The sequence below is a fragment of the Garra rufa genome, chromosome 8 (assembly GCF_049309525.1).
Source record: "Garra rufa chromosome 8, GarRuf1.0, whole genome shotgun sequence".
In the NCBI taxonomy this organism is placed as follows: Eukaryota; Metazoa; Chordata; class Actinopteri; order Cypriniformes; family Cyprinidae; genus Garra; species Garra rufa.
Window position 1 is genome coordinate 4,001,010 of NC_133368.1, and position 22,327 is coordinate 4,023,336.

General features: G+C 38.4%; 1 protein-coding gene across 1 annotated transcript in view; it reads left to right on the forward strand.

Moving 5' to 3' along the window:
- Positions 1 to 238: 238 nt before the first annotated feature.
- Positions 239 to 22,327, forward strand: part of asic4a (acid-sensing (proton-gated) ion channel family member 4a) — a 137,064-nt gene continuing 114,975 nt past the window's right edge. The window contains exon 1 of the mRNA XM_073845571.1: positions 239 to 1,261. Coding sequence (XP_073701672.1) covers positions 686 to 1,261 — 576 coding nt within the window. The 5' untranslated portion in view covers positions 239 to 685. The remainder of the gene's footprint in view (positions 1,262 to 22,327) is intronic.

Genomic DNA, 22,327 nt, shown 5'->3' on the forward strand with positions numbered 1-22,327 from the left:
TTCAGCGAAGCAGCCTTTGATGGAAACTTATTGTGGTCAAGGGGTAAGAAAGCGTCTCAAACAAGTGGATTAAGTGAGAGAGAGAGAGCGAGAGGGGAAGCGAGTGTATACGTACGCATCTGTGTGTGTGTGTGTGTGTGAGAGAGAGAGAGAGCAGGAGACAGAGAGAGAAAGCGAGAGGACGGAGAGCGTGGGGGGTGTTTGAGTTGCCGCTGCTTGTGCCGGTGAAGAGGAAATAATCACAGTGTTGCTTCCTCATGAATTATTAAGAAGCCCCCCCCCCAGCCTCTTTTTTAGCTTGAGTCAAAATGCTGCATTTTCATCTGTGGCTCTAAAGCAAATAGAAGCTGTGTTGTATGTTTTTTTGTTGTTGTTGTGTTTTGTTTTCCTAGGTGTATCACAGCTGGTAAGCAGGACTCGTAAGCGTGCCGAACAAGTGCTCAGATGAGCAGTCCGAGCGCAGGAGCATCAGCACTGGAGAACTGGAACTGAGAGACAGAAGCAGTTCCCTCCACTGCACGCGACAACAGCGGCCGCTCTTGCTCTCGCTCTCCCTCTGCATGCCTTTTTTTCTCTTCCTTTCTTTCTGGAGTTGAGATCTTGTTCGGCAGAGCAACGGGACTTTGTGGATACTGGGGCTCCAAGCTGTTATCCAAGCATCCCAAACGCAGACCTGGCTGCCCACATGCCGATCGAATTTGTTTGCAAAATCAAATTTGCAGAGGAGGATGAGAAGCAGAAAGGCAACCAGGATGGGGACAAGGAGAGCCTGATCGAGGAGAGCTGCAGCCCCCCAGCCAAGGACCTGGCCGGCTTCGCCAATGCCTGCTCGCTCCATGGGATTAACCACATCTTTGTGTCGGGCCGGCTGGGCGTCAGACAGACCCTCTGGGCTCTCGCGTTCCTGGTGTCCCTGGCTCTCTTTCTATACCAGGCGGCAAAGTGTGCCATCTCCTACCTGGAGCATCCTCACGTCACGGCGCTGAATGAGGAGGCCACCCCGGAGATGGTGTTCCCCGCCGTGACCATCTGCAACATCAACCGTTTCCGCTTTTCCGCTCTTACCGACGCCGACATCTACCACCTGGCCAACCTGACCGGCTTGCCCCCCAAAAACAAAGACGGCCACAAACCCACCGATTTGGAGTATCCCGCACCGGACATGCAGGACATCTTCAACCGGACGGGTCACCAGCTAGAAGAGATGCTGAAGAGCTGCAACTTCAGTGGGCAAAACTGCTCGGCTGAAGACTTTACAGTGGTAAGCTTGTGGAAAGTTTCTGATATCAGCTTGCAAACTTAACAGAAAGTTAACTTTAGAAAAAAAGCAAATGGCAAAAACTACTTTGGGACATTTATTATTAGAATCAAGAACATGGTGGAGGTGTAAATGCAATAAATATCCAAAATCCTGTATCGCTTTTGCTGGAATAGTCCGTTTATTTGCACTTTAGAAGCAAATGTTCTGTTCTCGGTTGAAACTGAGGAGTCTGCAGGTGTTGCAAACAAATTCAATTTATCATTACAAGAGAAACAGTTTCTGTCAGTGGTGAGGTGGATAGATATGCTTTCTTTTCTGTTTTCCCCTGTAGTGACTATTCATTTGGACATAGTCTTTGTAAATAGGGCACAGACCTGGTTTGTACCCTCATTGTGTTCACAGGAGTGGTCCTGTTTCTCTGTACTCATGATTTCTTATAATGTACCGACAACAGCAGGGGATTCAGCTGTTCTCCTCAAGGGAGAAGAGCAGGGTGCATTTTTCTATGTACTTTTCTGTTGTTTGATACTGCCACCAGTGTCAGCTGCTAAAACAGTGCATGGCAACAATACTGCTTTGTAAAAAAACTCTCTCACTCACTTTTTATACCACCTATACGTTGAGTGAAGTTTTCTCAGTGTTGTATTTCAATCCTGTCAGTGTAGGAATTAAATATTTAGAGTCTGAAATCATACATGATTTTTGCATTAGCTAAATTGGTTAAAACGAATAAAACAAATTCCGTAAGCCGCCCAAGTCTACTCCTGAAGGTCTTATATGTGTCCATCATGCCATATTTATTGAAGCTAGGCTATGTGTACTGATGGATGAATGGATATTGCTTTGGTAATGGCGAAGAACATTTGTCAAGTCTTAATAGGATGTGTCGGACATACCTTCCCGAGATGGATCTATCCCGATGAAAACATGGAGTGACCCTTTGATGTGTTGTAGGGTTTTAGTCTTCTGTTCTACTCAAGGTTCCTCTGTAAATACATATGTTTGATTCTAAGTACCATTCATGTGATACAAGAAATTAGACTCTCTCAGCTTCTCTCTTCCACTGCTACTTTCTTTCACCCCTTCTGTACAGTCTCTCTCCCCCTTGGCCACGGCAGGGAAAATGCCAAGCTTCTGCAGAAAGATAAAAGCTAAGCTGGAAAGAGAAAAGCGGTAAAAGTTGTGACAGGTAAATGTGAAGTGTTGTCCTCACAGTTGTTTGTGCTTGCTGTTTGTTGAAGAATTCAAAGATGAATTCAAGAGGCACCAGTTATCTGCATCAGACCTTAAAAGACAATTTACTCACCCCCATGCCGTTCCAAACCTGTGTGACTTACTTTCTTCTGTGAAACCCAGTTGGAAAAAATCAAAAAAAAATATTTCAGTGTAACAACATTGAATTGGGAATGGAGCTTTCGAGCTTCAAAAAGAATAAAATAGCACCATAAAAGTGTCATAAAAGTAGTCTGTTTGACTTGTGAGTCCTCTGGAACCACAGAATAGGTGTTTGTGACAAATGAACAGACCAAACTTCAAGTTGTTTTTGAATTAAATTCAGTCAAAATCTCTTTTATATGTTCTTATGAGATAATACGAGAATTAAAAATGTCTGATTAATGAACAAATAATTCTTTTGAGTGATATTACTGTTAGTTGATATGGTCAGAGTGATTCATTCACTAACCAGGTAAGAGTTGGTTCTTGTGACGCACTTTTATTAGCAGTGGCTAACAGCTTTTGGAGAGACGCCTTATCACTGAATATCAACTTAAAAGAGATAGTTCACCCACAAATGAAAATTGGCTCTTAATTTAGTCAGGCCATTTAAGATGTAGGTGGCTTTTTTCTTCAGTAGCAGAGTAAAGACGATTTTTTTAGCTGAAATCTTGGTCCTTGGTGATTCATAAAATGCAAGTCAGCGGCTACCAGCACTTAAGAGTAAAAAAAAAAGCATAGGCAAAACATAATTAATATCCGTGGCTCCTGACAGTATGTAGAAGCCTGAAACAATCAGTATGTGCAAGAAACTGAATATTATATACAATATTATTACCTCTAATCCATAGCGTTAATCCAAGTCCACATGAAATAAAAATTGAAACAAAACTTTTTTGGCTTTTAGTATGAATGCCTAAATGTATGTTAGCCTAAAGGTTATCTATAAGCTAGTGTGCTCCAAAGCAATGACATAATTTGCATTTACAAGATAGAATCATTCAAAACTTACAGTCTCTAACTTCCGCCAATATGGATCGGTTTTGGTGACATCGCCCTTCATTTCAGCTCCTCATCAACCTTTCTGTCCAATCAAATGCTCTCTAGAATCTGAAGCGTCCCGCCCCCTACACTATAAATAGACGCTGAAGCTGTGGCTGAAATCGGTCACCTGTCACTCCGGCCCAAGCTGTGACGCTATTGGCTGTTTAAAAACAGGGGTGGGCCTGCTTGAAATGTCCCATCCTGTCTTCCTGTTTCAGCTGAAATTACGTCAACACATAAAATAAAGGAAAGGAAAGGAGGTGACGTGTTTAAATCACTTCAGCGGACTTTTCAGGCAAAGCTTCAGACGACATTTTCAGCTAAAAGTCTTCTTTACTGTTCTGTTGAGGAAAAAAAACAAAAAAAAACTACATCTTGGATAAGGCCTGAGGGTAAGTGAATTAACAGCAAATTATTATTCTTGTGTGAACTGTCCCTTTATATTCCTTATAGAAAACTGTAACACTGTATGATTTCAAAAGGTTAAGTTGCAATCACAAGCAAAATTTCATGGGCAAAAAAGGTACATTGTCTGTTGTCAGTAGTGTTGCGATGTCCAACTTGTATGTGTTGCGAAATCTGCTTGGTGAAATTCATGTTGTGTGGATTTCTGTTGATTTTCGTCCAAGAAAATTCATCAAGCAACGGTTACATAATGGACTTTTTATATGACACTTTTATGGTGCTTTTACATCATTTCCATCAGTGCCTCAATTCCCATTCATCGTAACTTCATAAAAAACAGCAGTACATTCTTCAAAATTTCTCTATTTGTGCATTACTGCAGAAAGAAAGTCATACAGGTTTAAAACAACACGAGGGAGAGTAAATGAGGACAGATTTGTACCAATTTTAAGCGAACCTTTAATAAGTATTTGTTTTAGAAGATAGGACGGGCTATCCCGTGTCAGCACGGGCGTCTTACGAGCCACAGAAGGACTTCTTTATAAATTAATCTGCTTGGAAAGTTCCCTACTCTACCGTTCTCTCCCTTCAGCCCTGTGATCTGTGTCTGAGAGACTGTCAGTTAGATTAGTTACAGGCATCTTGCTGTCTCCACGCATGACGAGACACTTCCTCCATCCCACGGGCTGCGCAACCCGGGCAGAAAAACAAGGAGCGATTTTTGAGAAGCGTCTCTTTAGCCTTTCTAGTGTAACTAGATTGCAGATGTAAACTGGATCACTGCGACTATCCCAGAAGCTTCGTATTAACAGCAGACCGACTGATATTTTTAGCATAAAGTATAAGAGCTGACCTTAGCTGAGTTTGCTGGCCTCTGGGTGCGTGTGGATCACTAGCCTGAGGAAAAGAGCACACGGCATGTTCGTGTCTAGCCTATTCCAGATGCTGCGTTTATTTAATGACTGCATCAGCAGGGAAAGCGGTATATTTTCGATCAATCACATCCCTGGCATTTAGCCCCACTACTTGGTTTCAGCAATTGCACTCATAATATGAGCTGTTCATTTGTCATTCCCACGCCCAGTGTCCTAGAGCTCTTCCCGGTCAGAAACGCTGCAACAATAATCATTATATCAAAAGAACAGAGGTACTTGCAAACAGACAGATCATCACACAGTTTTATCATCAAACAAAAGGGCAAAAAAAATCAAAGAGGAAATTGGTTGTGCATATTCATTTCATATTCCTTCGTTGCTAAGCACAAATGTTTAATTTATGGTCTTTGATTTATGCTGATGTTAATAAAAATAGCATTTCCATTCTGCCTCATAGATGTAAATGACTTATGTAACCACATTCAATTTAATATAGCATTTTGTCACTTGTGAATACAAGAATTTCCTCTTTCTAGAAAGCTTATTGCAAAAGACATGCGTGACATGTATTTAAAATTGTATGAGCAGCAGTCTAGAGTGTTCATGGAATTTGCATTTATTTAAAATAAGTCTTTGAATAGGTTTTTGAATTTCTGACATTGTCAGAGGTTAAAAGGGGCACTAATCATATTTCAAGGTAGGGCTGGACGATTCCATGTATTTTCACCGTGATTATGATTTCTGCTTCTTTCACTCAATTAAGCATAGTCGTTGATATTGGCCTACACTCTTAAAAATAAAGGTGCCTCACGTTGCCATAGAACCTTTTTCGTCTAAATTGTTCCATGAAGAACTTTTAATGTCTGATTATAAAATGGTAAGAAAGAGATGGTTCTTTAAAGAACCCTCTGACTGAATGGTTCTTTCTATGGCATCGCTCTGAAGAACCTTTTAAAGCACCTTTATTTTTAAGAGTGTACTGGTATTTTTTCTGTTGACATTTCTGCATTGGTAACAAGCTTCCACCAGCTTTCATGCTTGGGGTTGCCAGATGCCAGAGTTTAAAACCCCAAAATAAAGTTAAATAGACACATTTTCTGCATAGCACTACAAAAAAGTGCTGATGATCTGAAAACTCAGTTGAAGTTTAGCAATCTCAGTGGCGATATTGCGAAAGTGTAATATAGCAAGTGTGTGTTCATTTACACAACCGTTGTTTGCCATGTCTAAATCTGCGAGCAAACCTGAGTGACAAACTGTCATAAATCCAAATGTGAATATTGATGGTACTGTTTGCAATGATGGTTGCTGAATAAATGTGCTTATGCAGCCTCTTTTTTTTTTTTTTTTTTTTGCTTTAATAATAGAAAAACATTAACAATTTGGAATTGCTGAGATTAATAGTTTTTTTATTATTATTTTTATTTTTACCAGTTTTCATAATGTAGAGAGTGTGCTCATTAATGTATATGAGGAATGCAATAAATCAGAAAACTAGTTGAGTAAAATAAACCTTGTGTATTGGCCAACATGATCTTGATTTGTGCTTTTTGGGAACCAAATGTCCCAGCAAGCAAAGTAAAACTAATAATAAAATTATAAACATGCAAAACAGTTTCTGTGAGATTTAGGTTTAGGATTAGGTGGGGGATAGTAAGCATTATTAGTTTAGTATAAAAACAAAAGATGTCTTTGGAAAGTCCTCATCATGATAGAAAAACATTTTGTGTCTGCATGTTTGTGCATGTGTGTGATTTGCTGCATTATTTGCTTTCTGTTCCCCTCGACATGGGGTATAATTAAAACACTCAGCTGTTATTGACTCATGATAATTGCTCACACTAGATATCATAATAAGATGTTTAGACATAATTGAATATAAATAGCTGTGCTTCAATTTTCCTTTCCACCTAACTGTCTCCTGGCGGTGAAGGGGATTGCGAGTGGTTTAGCTCAGTCCGGCACGTACACGGAGGTCTTTGGTTCTTTTAGCCTGCTCCACTGTGTGTGTTTGCTCTCCTGTTTGCTGTGTTTGCAGATGCATTTTCCGATTTAGTTTTGAGCAAGGACACATCCCTTGTGCATATCCTATGGATAACTGAGTGACACTGACCTAGAATGATCTAAAGCCCAGGGTGAGGACCGGCATTATTATAGGGCCACTGTTAGCGTTTGTCATGTCAGTCTGGAACAGAAGTGTTCAGAGGTACATGCTGTAATAGATTTAAAAGAACTGAATATGTAAGCAAATGGCTCCTGGGGTATGGTGACATGCCTTTAATACAACAAGCCACTTCAGAGTTTTCAAAATTTCAGGTGTCTGTCTTGTGCATTTTGCAGCATTGCTGCTTCATTATGGAGTAAATTTCTTTAAATATTATCTTTCTGTCCTTTGGTTAATGCTGTGATCAAGTTGTTAGCACATGTGCTCCAGATCAAGGGGTCAAGGTTTAGCCGGTTAGCATGTGTCGGTAGATGCCACGACTAGCCTCCACCATCTGCAAACTCTTTTGTATTTGAAAATATATTATATGTATATATTATTTTCAGCAGTCATTACTCCAGTCTTGAGTGTCGCATTATCCTTCAGAAATCATTCTAATATGCAGATTTTTTGCTCAAGAAACATTTCTTATTATTAATATCAAACACGTATTTGTGCTGCTTAACCCTCATCTTGTCATTATTTTTCTGTTATCGCATACACTATTAAAAATAATTATTAAAAATAAAGGTGCTTTTAAAGCTTCTTCACAGCGATGCCATATAGAAGAACCATTTTTGGTTCCACAAAGAACCATTCAGTCAAAGGTTCTTTAAAGAGCCATCTCTTTCTTACCTTTTTATAATCTGAAGAACCTTTTTTTGCCACAAAGAATCTTTTGTGAAACAGAAAGGTTCTTCAGATGTTAAAGGTTCTTCATGGAACCATTTAGACAAAAAGGTTCTTCTATGGCATCGTGAAGCACCTTTATTTTTAAGAGTGTAGGACTCAAACTTACTGACATTGCTCACACAGAATATAACAGCTTCTTTAAAATTGTAATATTTTTTTCTACTTTTTTGAGATTTTCTTCCCACCTTGTGACGTTTATGGTGTTCCCAGTCAAAAATGAGAATGAATCCAAGATTTGGACATGATATAGCATATTGGGAGATTAATGCACAATTTTGAAAAGGCTGGTCATTTTTAAGCATGGAAAACCAAATCAAAAAAGGATTTTCAGCGCAGCACATGGGTTAATATTTTTGTGGAAAAGAGCGGATATTATTTAAAATATAATTATTTTGAAACATTAAACATATCGGTAACAATTTACAATAAGGTTCATTAGTTAAAATTTGTTAACTACATTAGTTAACATGAACTAAGAATGAACAATACTCCAGCATTTATTATTCTTGGTCAATCTTAATTGATTATTAAAATCATAAGTTGTGTTTATTAACAATATGCACTGTGAACTAACATGAACAAACAAAGAACAACAGACTTTTTATATTAACTAACATTAAAGGGATAGTTCACCCAAAAATGAAAATTTGAATGTTTATCTGCTTACCCCCAGGGCATCCAAGATGTAGGTGACTTTGTTTCTTCAGCAGAACACAAACGAAGATTTTTAACGAAAACCGGTGCAGTCTGTCAGTCATATAATGTGAGTGGATGGGCACCAAACCTTTAAAAGTAAAAAAAAAAAAAAAACATGCAGAGACAAATGCAAATTACACCCTGCGGCTCGTGACGAGACATTGATGTCCTAAGACACGAAACGATCGGTTTTTGTGAAAAACTGAACAGTATTTATATAATTTTTTACCTTTGATAAACAGCCACGTCCATCTGTCTTGAGCACGAGTTTAGCAGCAGGCACGTTACATGTATACGCGCTCTGGCGTAGTATACGCAAACGCCGGAAGCAATCTGTCGCGTGTACATTACACTCATTGTTTACACAGTGCACAGAGATTGTGGGTATAGCGGCTATTCAAAATGGTAATTACTTGCGCTTATTCTGATTGTTCAAACCGATTTAAAGATAAAAGATTACGTTTGCTTGCGCAAACTCATCCGGGACTTTTCACTGACTTTTCATACGCCAGAGCGCATACACGTGTAACGAGCCGGATGAAAAGCTCGTGCTCAGGACAGATGGATGTGGCTGTGTATCAAAGGTAAAAAAAAAATGATATAAATTAGGGGTGGGCATAGATTAATTTTTTTAATCTAGATTAATCTAGATTAAAATGGCTAATTTGAATTCTGCCGAAGGCATTCAGATTATGTGTGCTACCCAAATAATGACTAAAAGTAAGTCTTTGAGAATGGTTTTCTCAAGCCAGGTGGCGCATTAGACCAGGGGCTCATCTCCTGTTTCCAAACTGCATCACAAACTGCTCGATAAAGCTGTTCTATGATAATTTGTTGATGAAAATAAATTATGTTCAGTAAGATGTACTTGTGTTTACTAACTAACTAACAATGAAATTATTTTTTCTACCTATTAGATTGTGTTTTTTTAACGTCTACACCTACCCGACCCTAAACTTAGCCCTTACTGTAATTAAAAAACAGTATTAATGTTGTACAGTGTGATAAAAAATATACATCTACGTATATATATCTATGGTAGCCAGTGTTTCCCCTGCGTTTCCAGCTTTTTTTTGGGGGGGGGGGGGTTACATGTTACACCGTACTTTTATTTTGACAGGTTGCCGTGAAGTTTATGTGTATACAGTATGATATGATGCGAGTTTTCTCAAATGAAACGGTATAAGTGACACTCACAGCAGTTTTGGAGATTGAGTTTATCTGTTCATGTGAGATGCAAATGCCAAAAATTACCGGGAGCGTCACATGTGTTTCAGTATGCGTGTAGTAAAAGCCCATCTCCACCATTCATACATACAGCTAGGCAAACGGAACATACCGGATTCATATTAAAACGGTCTTTTTGCATTTCAGTTTTCACAGACACTAGTCCATATCGCGATTTGAATTAAGTGACAGACCATATTTGATTTATGAATCCAAAAAACGACAAATTTACGTGGCATTTCGCGCTATAGTAGATTCGGTTTTTATGAATGGAGGACGACGCGATCCCGTCTGTGTTTTGGCGGAGGAGACGTAAACGCGCGACCATATTCTATAGTCTTTGGTATACATCCGCGTTAAACTATCAAGGTGAAAGTCATCATAGCTTGCGTAGTTTAGACCCAGCTCCCAACCCAAATTTGAGAATAGATTACCGGCGATATTTTTTTTATTGCCCGATAAGAGTCTCATGTTAACGCAGCACGTTAACGCCGATAACGGCCCACCACTAATATAAATACTGTTCAGTTTCTCGCAAAAAAACGATCGTTTCGTGTCTTAGGACATCAATGTATCGTCACGAGCCGCAGGGTGTAATTTGGATTTGTCTGTGCATGTTTTGTTTTTTTTACTTTTTACTTTTTTTTACCATCCACTCACATTATATGACTGACAGACTGCAACGGTTTGAGTTAAAATCTTTGTTTGTGTTCTGCTGAAGAAACAAAGTCACCTACATCTTGGATGCCCTGGGGGTAAGCAGATAAACATCACATTTTCATTTTTGGGTGAACTATCCCTTTAACAAAGATTAATGAATAATGTAATAAATATATTATTCATTATTCATTCGTAGTTAATTAACCAATGTTAACAAATGCTTTTGTAAAGTGTTAAAATATCTCTACTTGTCACTTTTGCTCAATTTAATGGTCCTTATTAGAAAAAAACTGACCTCAAGTCAGTAAAACAATTTTACATTAATTCACACATATTTGATTATATTACAGTAGTTATTTTTGGAGAGCTTTTAAAAGTGTGACATTGATTTTTCTCCTGCTACCTTTCATATTACAGTTCAGGACAGTTGCTAATGAAATGTTTTAGAAATTTGAAATAGCATAGTTCTGTGCTTTTGGATGCAAACTGAGCCAGTGTCATTGCTGCAAATTAACACATAGCTTTGCCTAATATTTAAGACCTCCTTGCTTCAGACACATTGAGCCATGGTGCTCATGTGAGAAACATGGGTTTGAATCCAGCTTGCATCATGTTCCGATCCCACAGTTTTCTCTTTATCTGTCTGCTTTACTAAAACATCAAACGACGATTTTGTTCAGGCGCCGTGCAAAAGTGAAGCACGAGTACAGTAGCTGCAGAAGCAGCCAAAAGTTCTGGAGATGGAGCGGTGTCGAGTCTGCTTGAGGTACGAGACATGTGAGGGCTTTTGGCAGTAACAGGTGTTTCACATTGTGTTAGCGAGGAGCTGGCACTCTCCGCTCCTGAGGTAGGATGTCTTTCTCTCCGAGAGCTGCCCGAGAGCTCTGTGCTGTGTGAGTGACATCAGGTCCCCCTGCGGGCTCAACGTCTGGCTCTTCTCCGCGTTCCCCCCGCTCTTTCTTCCGTCTTCCTGACAGAAACACAGGACTGAGGGAGCGTGAAAGTGACCGCGTTCCCGCGGCTCTGTCCAAACAGCCCGTCAATTAGCCGCCCAGTTCCGCTGTCGCAGGTCTCCACAGATTATTGAACCGCTGAACTACCGATACATTAAAATCCTCCGCTCAAAGCCTCAGCCTTCAGCTGCCCGCATAACAGTTTATCTCTTCTTCAGCATGCCTGCTGATGCACGGAGACGCAATTTCATGTGAGAGGCATAGCTGTAAACATACTTATCCTCAAGCCATTCCTACTTTTAGGGGACGTAGGGGCCATTGTGTGCATTTATGTTTGTGTGAAGGAGACAAGGACAGACGGAGCGAGCACACGTACACACACAACCAATCGCAGTGGGGCTATTCGAATCCCCGGCAAATAGATCAGCGCTCTTTACGCTAAACACATCAGCAGCAGTGTTCCATAAGACAACCCACACCTGAGACTGATCGCTGTATTATGAATGCAGAGGCGGCGTTTCACTCGCAGGGATTTTTTCCCCGTTACCATTCCTCTCATCATCCTCCGATTTAGCTATCCGACTACATCCGAAAAGTCTCCAGCTCAAGGGATGGCTTTAAACTTGCCGAAAAGAAGCAGGGCCCTAATGTTTGCAGGCTGTAAACTCCCTTCCGAGTCCACAGAGACATTAGTTCCCACTTACATTTGTCTCTTTCTGACAAGCTGTCCGGCGAGCTGTTGGAACGAGTGTATGTGAGCGAGCGTGTATACGTGCTTCATCATATACTGATAGACTTGGAGGAGAAGATTGATAGTAACCCCTAACTTCGGCTGTTTGCTTCACCCTCCCCCCTAAATCAATATATTCCTCTGTCAGATTGCTTCCCAGGCCCTAGCCCGGCATGACTAATTATCTTGTTCCTCTGGTTTTGGCGGGAAGTCTGCTGTGTTTGATAATGAGTAAAAACCTATCCGTATGGATACATTTGCACTTTTGCATCAAGCTAAATTCATGCTTACCAATAAAATAAGCTAATGCAGAAAGATGGATATACTCTTTGGCACGCTGTTTACATGTGCCGCAAGAAATTCTGCTCTAGCTTATTTTTCATTCAGAACTTCCTCTTCCCCGTGGCTTAGAGGCAATAAGAAAGTGATAAGCCCTGAAGAGGAGCACAGCGCTCGTCTGTCTTTGGTATCTGACTGGATTTTAATCGGGGTGCACAACGATATTCTGCGGCCAGTTTCCAAGCCACACATCAAATATGTCGCCACAAATCATAGCTGTTGCTAGGCCCGTCTAGGAGAGGTTCAGATCCCTGTCTTTCATTTTCTCAGCCTCTCAAAAATTCTAAATGTCAGCATGCTTTAAATCAATTTATTTTGTAATTATTTGAATTTAATTTATTTATTTATTTATTTATTTTTCAAAAAATGCTATTTAATATATATATGTTCTTCTATTCAGTTGATTGATGTGAAACTGAAAACTGATGTGATGGCTGCTGAAAATTCTCCTTTACCATCACATTTTAACACACATAGTTTTTATTCTTAGCATGCGTCGTGGAACTCTCATGAACGCGTGACAAAGACTGACACGGATGAGAAGAAATTGTTGAATAAAGTCATTATCTTTGTTTTCTTTGCACACAAAAATATACTTGTAACTTCATGACATTACAGTTGAACCACTGATGTCACATGGACTATTTTAAGGATTTTCTTACTACCTTTCTGGGCGTTGAACATGGTAGTTGTGTTGCTGTCAATGCAGGGTCAGAAAACTCTCAAATTTCATAAAAATATTTTAATTTGTGTTTCAAAGATGAACAAAGGTCTTACTGGTTTGGACCGACATTAGGGTGAGTAATTAATGACAGGTGAACTATCCCTTTAAATAACTAATGGTAAGGAGCTGCGTGGTAAGGAGGTTAGATGCGTACATATGAACTGTATCATAGCTTATTGATCTATCCTGTGGGAGAGATTGTAAACATAAGCTGGCATACATTTGCTGCACGTCTAAAAAACTTTCAAAAATGTCAATATCTGGGAGTAAGAGAAGAGTAGACATATAGATAAATTTGACGACGCAAAAGGTCCAGTTTTCTGAGCGCCTCTCACACAGCACACGAGTAGGCTACTCTTTTGCGTCCCATGAACGGAGAAATACATAAAAAATAATGTTGAATTGTCCGTTTTGATGAGTATTTACGTTAACATAATTGGTTACATCTTAGGTGAACATAAACAATCGAAAGACTATCAGACATGTTTCATTACATTGTATCCGTGCGTTTGGTTTTAAAGGGACAACAGCGTTTAGTTGCTTTTGTCTGTAGCATTGACGTTAATCAAGCAACAAAAGAAGGACAGAAAATCACTCACTCCTTTTGACTGAGTCACTTTAGTAACCCTAATAAAGATTAATCTAAATTTATTTATATACATAAATGTCTGCTTGTGAGAATGAAGAATGTGGTAAACAAGTTGTTCTAAAGAATGCATAATTAGCCTATATGTTGTTTCTTTATGAGAAGGGGTTTAATTTAATTTTAATATAAAAGCATGTTGCGTATTACAGCAGATAAATCTGTCGGTCATGATAAAACCTTAATATGAAACCTACATAATGAGTTTGGTAATTTTAGAGAAATGTTTAATAAATGCATTACACTATAAATAAACCCATTAGAGTTTAGCCAACTAAATCTACTGTAGATTTAGTCGACTAAATATGATAAAACTAGACTAAAACTCAAAACAATTCAGATGACTAAAATATGACTAAAACTGGCACTTTAGTCAAAAGACTGGCTAAAACTAAATCAATATTTGCTGTCAAAATTAACACTGGTGTGAAGTGTTATCAAAACTTTCAACACGTCCTACTTCAAAAAGTTTAACACATTTTACTTTCAAATATGTTGCCATTACAAATATCACAAATGTGACCCTGGACCACAAAACCAGTCTTAAGTCGCTGGGGTATATTTGTAGCAATAGCCAAAAATACATTGTATGGGTCAAAATTATTGATTTTTCTTTTATGTCAAAAATCATTAGGATATTAAGTAAAGATCATGTTACATTAAGATTTTTTGTAAAATTCCTAATGTAAACCTATCAAAATGTAATTTTTGATTAGTAATATGCATTGTTCAGAACTTAATTTGGACAACTTTAAAGGTGATTTTCTCAGTATTTTGATTTATTTGCACCCTCCGATTCCAGATTGTCAAATAGATGTATCTCGGCCAAATATTGTCCTATCCTAACAAACTATACATCAATAGAAAGCTTATTTATTGAAAATTTAACCTTAAAATGAGTCGGAATGCACACGTTCTAATTTTAAGCTACAGACAGGCAAGAGAAGTCAATTTGAGGTTTTCACAAAAATGAGTTAATTAAACCCTCTTCTAGTGATCCCAATGCTCCAAATAGTAATTTAACATCTAAAATGAGCTTTATTTGTACGTTTTCTGAGAGAAGTACCTTTTTCTCTGCTCACGTCTCGATGGCTGCTGCTGCTTCTCACCACAAGTTGTAGGTCTATTGTTGCAAAGCACAGCATTCCAGCTTTGTGAATATTCATATTGAATTCTCAATGACGTGAGTCCAAACTAATGAAATATGATTTTCAAACACATGCTGACATTTGCAAAGCACGTATAAGACGCGCCTCTTTGAGAGTGTGCGATCTCCCTACAAAGTACATTATCGCAAAATATGTCTTGGCGAGATTCACACAAACATAATCTGTTATGTCTTACATGAACGTTCGTTAATGGTTGGGGAAAAATCTGATGCGTAATATAATATTAGATCCATGCATTTCAGTCGGTTTTAAAATAAATCAGTCTCAATGTTAATCAAATCACTCACTGATCTTTATTAAACTACGGTTTATTTCTTTGTTGATCTTTGTTCTTATTTTTAATAGCAAAGATAAAACAAAAATAGCTATATTGTGATTAATAATATAGTAATTATTATTAAGAAAAGAATTGGAGGAAAAAATTTATGTTGCTTGGTGATTTTGCTTTAGCTTGATTTTTCTCAAAATCAGTTCCACCTTTAAACGGTTGTAGCTCAGTTGTTTTTTGCCCAATTCCTACAAGTCATATATCATTTTGTATTTTAATGGAGAATGTGAAAATATTTTTTTGCTCATTCCGACTCATTTGGCCAGCACAGGTCACATATGTGACCCTGGACCACAAAACCAGTCATAGGGGTCAATTGATATTAATACATCACGTGGAAGCTGAATAAATAAGCTTTTCATTGATTAATTGTTTGTTAGTACAATATTTGGAAGAGATACAGCTTTTTGAAAATCTGGAATCTGGTGGTGCAAAAAATCGAAATATTGAGAAAATCGCCTTTAAAGTTCTTAGCAAATGCATATTACTAATCAATGAAGTTATGCAATATTTATGGTAGGAAATTTACAAAATATCTTCATGGAACATGATGCTTACTTAATATCCTAATGATTTTTGGCATAAAAGAAAAATGTATAATTTTGACCCATACAATGTATTTTTAGCTATTGCTACAAATATACCCGTGCTATTTAAGACTGGTTTTGTGGTCCAGGGTCACATATACTGGTTATGCAAATCAAAATTTTACTTCCCCCATTATTGATTTGTATCAACTGAAGAAACTGAGATGTTTTAATTTGTTAATATTGTTGTACCCTCATGCTCAGGAAGGGGCTTGAATCTCTCTAGACTAAAATCCTAAAATCTAACCAGCTACAAATACATATTAAAAATTCATCAAGCCCTGTGCACGGGCTGGGCCGAGTAATGGATGTGCATTTCTCCTCTGTCTTCGCTTCCACAGTTTAATTACCGTGTGAAAAAGCAGCATATGCTTAAATATCAAATGAATCGCACAAGTGAAAATCTTTGTTCTGGTTAGTGCATGGAAATGTCATTGCGGAGAGGGTAAGGCAACATTAAAGCGGAAAATAAAAGAACATAAATGTCACTCAGTGTATTCTGGTCTGCGGTCTAGCAGAGCATGAAGGGCTGGCATGTTTGCTTGGTTGGAAGATTACCCTGTGCTCTGAATTATGTCGAATGTCACACACTTGGCACTGCCTTTTGCTGATCTTTGGGGTTTGTTTGTACACTTGGACGCATTACGAAGCAAAGTGTACTGTTTCGTAAAATTTGTGTTGATACCCGGAACTCCTTGTTCAGACATGTACGTCTGTGCATCTCCAATTCTCTTTAGATTTATCTATTTTTATGTATTGACAGGTAAGTTGTTCCTGAAAAAAATGACACATTTATTCTTTTTAGCTTTGTGTCAGTCAACTGTCAGGTTTCTGGAATTAATACTGATGGATAACTGCTGCTGTTAAGCCTTCTTCATTATAATGGAAGTAAATAAAACTGTCAGACTGCTATAAAACTGTGAGCACACAATCAACTGTTTATCAAAAATCACCACATAGCCTGTATACAATCAATCCAAATCTTGCAGTCAAACAAACAGTGAGTATTTTCGTCTGCTTGCACAATGAATCTAAACCTTCATAGTCAAACAAAGAGCGAATATGTTCATCTCTGTTTTGAGCAACAAACCCCTTTGCTTTAATCCTTCCCTTAGGAGATGAATGCAGAATACTGCACCTCTTCACCCTCTCTCTCTCTCTCTCACTCTCTCAACACAGATAGCAGAGCTGAAGGCTCTTCAACACAAGCTTCCAGAGGGGAGTGTCATTTTGTTTTTCTTCTTCGAGCAGCAGTGAAATAGATATACTTTGTGGATTAACACTTTTAGTTAATTTGCATTAATTTCATTCTTTGTGGACTTTTATTGGTCCATTGGTGGAGCTGTTTTTATTTGATATTTGATGGGGCTTATGAACATTTTTCTGGGCTCTTTTAGCTTGTAAATGCAAACATGTTTGGTGTGGGTATTGTAAACTTAACTGGATCCAGCTCGCTGAAAATAATCTCCAATAACTCTCTGGTAATTTTATTCAGTATGTTTATTTGTTACAACTAATAAGCGGCATCGCGTGTGGTAAATGATACTGAAAATGGTCCTGCGTGACTTTAATTATCTGGCAACAAGCGCATGTTAACGAGGAGCTTAGAATGGGCCACTTTGGACAACTAACTATCTATAAAAGCCCTAGGCACACGTAAACACACACTAAAAGATTCCTTCACACGTTTAAGAGACTCAGCCATTTGAATACAACGAATTGTATGGAATATACGTACACAAACCTCCCTATGTGTTTTGCTCTGGTTGGACAATGACGTTCACAGCGAGGTTCGCAGCCAGTCATTCATCTCAAGGTTTCACCGATGTTGACAAACCACTCGACCTTCAGATGCATGGAAATGTCATCTAATTCATCAAGCTCTGCTTGATTCGCCACCCCTCATTTTCCCATCCAAGTACATTTCGGTTATGAAGTGTCCTGAAGAACACATTAGACTGTAATGAAGCCACTAGAAAGGACAAAATTACTTTGCATCATGCCGCACGGTGAAATGAAGTGATGCAGCAGTGCCTGTTTATTCAGCAGTGTTCTTTAAAGGCCCGTAGTATGAAAATTGCATGACTCTGCATTGGAAATGACCTTGTGGAGCACAATTGTTTTGTAATTTAGCCGGATAAACAAAGGCGGGTAGGGATGCTAACTTTTAAACTGTCCTGCAGCTAAAGTTCATGTTTGCAATGAGGCAAGTTATGAAGTCAGTTATTAAAATGAATGGTCGTGTAAAGCACCTCCAGGAGAAATTCAGGCGAGTTTGCAGCAGCCGGCAGGATTTCAGTGTTGATAATCAGGGCGCTGACATACTGAGTGAAATTTTTCTGACACCTTTGGAGCACTAATGGCTGAGGCTGTTTACTACAGTAAGCTGTAGTCACACACATGCTGTAGGCTAAAGCTGTTTGTGGTCACAGAACCAGCCAAAACACAGCCCTGATGTGAATATGTAAATTGTAATTGTGGGTACCTACCCTGTCCCATTTTCTTCTTTTAGCATTCAGCCAAGTTTGAAGGACAGGAAGAAAATTGGGCCTTTTTTGTTACCGAATAACACATTTTTACTCCCAGACAGTAGATGCATGTAGCTCAGTCTTCTTTTAAAAAAGGTTTTCCACATTCTCCCTCAGCTCCGAGAGAGTACGTCAGTTCGGCGCCTGTGTGAAGTCTGTTGCTTTTGATGTGAAATTTGCTCTGTGTGATTCAAGGCCATGGCGGACATTTGCAGCATAAGAACTGCTGGCAGCAGCTGGGACCCACTAAACGGCCACCCAGTGTTTTTGACACGTTCATAACCAACAGAGGGAACACATTTCACTGTTCGATATTCAGCTAGACACTGCTAGACTTTTTTAAGACACCAATTTCTATATACACTGGGGTGCCAAAGTCTGAGACCACTAGAGCAAATGTCTAGTTTAATTCTACTATTTAAATTTTTAATGTACCTTTATAAAGTTTGGGGTCAGTAAGATTGTTTTGTTTTTTGAAAATCAGTTTTTGAAAGCAGTCTCTTATGCTCACCAAGGCAGTATGTATTTCATACAGTAATATTGTGATAGATTATTGCAATTTAAAATAGCTGTTTTGTTGCTAAATATATTTTACAATGTAATTCTGTGATGGCAAAGCTGAATTTACAGCAGCCAGAGTGTCACAAAGCCATATTGGCAACACTGAATGTTAAAAATGTTAAACCGAACAAAACTTCAAAACTTGCATATTTAGCTGATTATAGCTGCTGTAATGGTCAATTATTGTCATGTTTTGGGCTTTACTAACTGGTCGGACCGGAAAAAACATTTGGAGTACTATAGACTGTCAAAAGTTATAACAAAACTTTGTAGAAGAGTACAAAAACTGTCTGAGGAACAAAAGGCATTTGCGGTTGGCCAAACTGAACCAGGATTTCCAGAGCAAGAATCTTGACAACATTCATGTTTGTTCTTATCATTTCTGGTCAGGTAGGTGAAATATTAGACTAATATTTTAATTAATACCTCTTATACGTATCTTTACCGTGGAATAACTTTAGTTTATCAAATTATTTCTCCCTTTTCTTCTCTATATGATTTAACAGCTTCCACATGTTTTTTTTTTCTGTGGTTTAGAGAGCATAAATGAACAAAACAACGTATTCAGTAGTACATTAACCATGCAATCAATGCTGTTGTTTACATTTGAGTATCTTCAATATGGCCCCACATCCGGTAACTGACCAAACCATGACGTAAGTGCAAACCCTCTATTGTCAGTGCTGAGAACTTTTTTAATATGATGCTTAATATTTTGGGGGAATTTTTTTGAGGAATCTATGGTAAACAGAAAGTTTATAAGAACAGCATTTATTATTATCTTTTGTAGCAAATAAAAATAATGTGTCCATGCTGAATGCAAGTATTAATTTCTTAAAGGCACAATATGTAAGATTTTTTTATTTAAAATATCCAAAAAACACTAGAACAGTGTTATATGTTTTGCTGACTTCTGTACTTACAAATGTTTCCCAAATGTTTCCAAGAATGTTAATTTCAGAGGAATAAGAAATTAGTGTCCCATTGCTTGTCATTGCATCTCCTGCCAATGACGTCATACACCCTTGATTTATTTTGTAGAAAACATGGAAACACCAAAGGCCCTTTAATATGTTATGCGTTTTATTAGACAGGTGACAAACGCATTATAACAGAACTTTTAACACACTCAAATGTATTTAGTATGATAAAACAGCACTGCTTTACCCCACATACGCATGACAGGAAATAGCGAAAGCGGTTGACTGTGGCATTATAAAGCTCTGCTGCTTTCGAGCCATGTATTGTTTTTTTTTTTTATCATTCGGCTTCCATGGCTTTCAACCCAACCCTCCTTCATACTACAGTGACGTTAATGAATCTTTAATACATCAGCTTATCAATGAACATGATTTCTGCCCAAGTCCCGTCGGATTGCATCGGCTGTGGGGATGAAGACGACAACTCCTGTGATTCCACACTCAATCAAAGCATCATCAAACTACGCCTTTGTTTCGTTGTTTGTTCTGAATATGTGCCCTCTAGCGGTAAAAACGACATACTGTGTCTTAAAAAGAAATGACTGACCCAAAATTTGAACCATGTATTTTAGTGTATACCAATTATAAATAACGGGACACTTAATAATTTGAGTAAAAAAATATATTTTATATAATTTTTGGTATGTCAAGCTGACATGAACGCTATAGTGCTGTACTTATTTGGTTAGTGACCTATAGTGTGGAAAATTGTTTTAAATGTTTAAAAAATTCTGATTTTTAATGTGGTCTCAGACTTTTGGATCCCACTATTCTTAACCACTTGTTAAGTGGTGACTTAATGCGTCCAACGAATGCACCAACGAATGCTGTTTCCGGTTCCAAGCCTCAGCTCATTTCACTTGAGAATACTATCTCAACAGCCATTACTGAGCACTGTTTATTCATATTATACATTTAAGCTAAATGTTTTCAAACACTACAGTCTTCATGCTCACAGCATCCCAAATGTTTGGTAGTATTACGTAATGTTATAAGTGTATATTAGCACCGTTTGTTGTTTCTTCGTGTCATCTGATAGAGTGTTTGGACCCAGAACTCATGGAAAAGGTGACGTGTTACATCAGCTTTAACAAGCGGATACATTGGTATTATGCTTACACTAAAACTACTAAAAGTATGGTAATTTTTTATAAAAAAGTTGGTAAAAATACAGAAAATCATTCCAAACTCAACTGGATATTAGTAATTTATTTTCCTACAACCCAGGTTGTGACCTCTTTCAATCATAGTGTTGTCCTTTCACCTGACAGTGCCCCTAAAGATTAATTCTGTTTGTCCTAATGTATGGTAATGAGAAAGTTGTGTGGATTTGATTGTCAATAACTTGAAATACGGCCCTGCTCCCTAAATGCTTGTGCCGTTCAATAACCTATTAAAGTTGAATCACAGATAAGTTGGCGTGCATCAGGAAAGCAATCTGAAATTTGTGCTGACATTGATCCAGCAGGAAAGGACCTGATGGCTCCGATTAACACTTGTGTCCCAGGAGAGGCAGGGAGAGAGAGATGCTGGGCTGTTAATATCGTGTCATGTCCCTGGCTTTCCCCGGCAGAATGAGCTCAGTTTATGAGCTCGATATAAAATGTAAAAGCAAACAATTGCGTGACTCGTTGAGAATTGTAGGAGGAATTTGTTCTCGCTTTCTGTAGCAGGAAGCAGAACAAATGGATTGATTTCTGTTTGGTAAGTGTTTCATGCAGACTACACCTGTTCATTTTAAAATGGAAAATCATTCCAAACAAAAGAAGTCTAGTCCTCGTTAATTAATTTCAAATTAGCTTCATAACGCCACTCCTGAGAATTCTGAGATTTTCGCTTGGTGCCCCTATTGGAGTTAATGCTGCTTTTATTTTAGAGGATTTTGTATTTGTGGCCACATGAATTTGCCAGAACAGGCTTTGCCTTCATCCATGTAGCATATTTCCCAAAACGCATTTCCAAAATAGCAAAATGTCAATGAGAATTGCAAAACTAAAACGATGCCTCATCCCTCCTTTCTATTTTCATCCGTGGCAAATGATAAGGCCATCATTTAGAGTAAATACATCTTTTAATGAGGGATGGAACTCTGGCTCGTGTTTACAATTGCCCTTGACATTCTCGTTGGGATTAAAGAACAGCTAATGGAGCACCTCAGGAAGGATCCGTTAAGACCAGGAATAAATGTCACAGCTGTTCAGTCACAAATCACGGTGCAATTTTTCCCCTCTCTTTTCATCCTTCTTGACCTTCATGCCCAGTTCTTGGGAAAATGAAGAACATGTTAACATTTCGTTTATATGCATAAGCCCCTTGAATGAAGCCCAGAATCCCATTTGCCAGGTAGAAAGTGAATGTGTGTTTTCTGAAGGTGATATTATAGTACAAACGTCATATTCCAGTGTGAAGCGAACGGTGGGGAGTAGGTTCTTCCCGTCTAGCCTCGGCAGCTAACAAAGAGTAATGCTGAGGAAGGACCTTTGAAACTAAATGCTGCTTATAATTT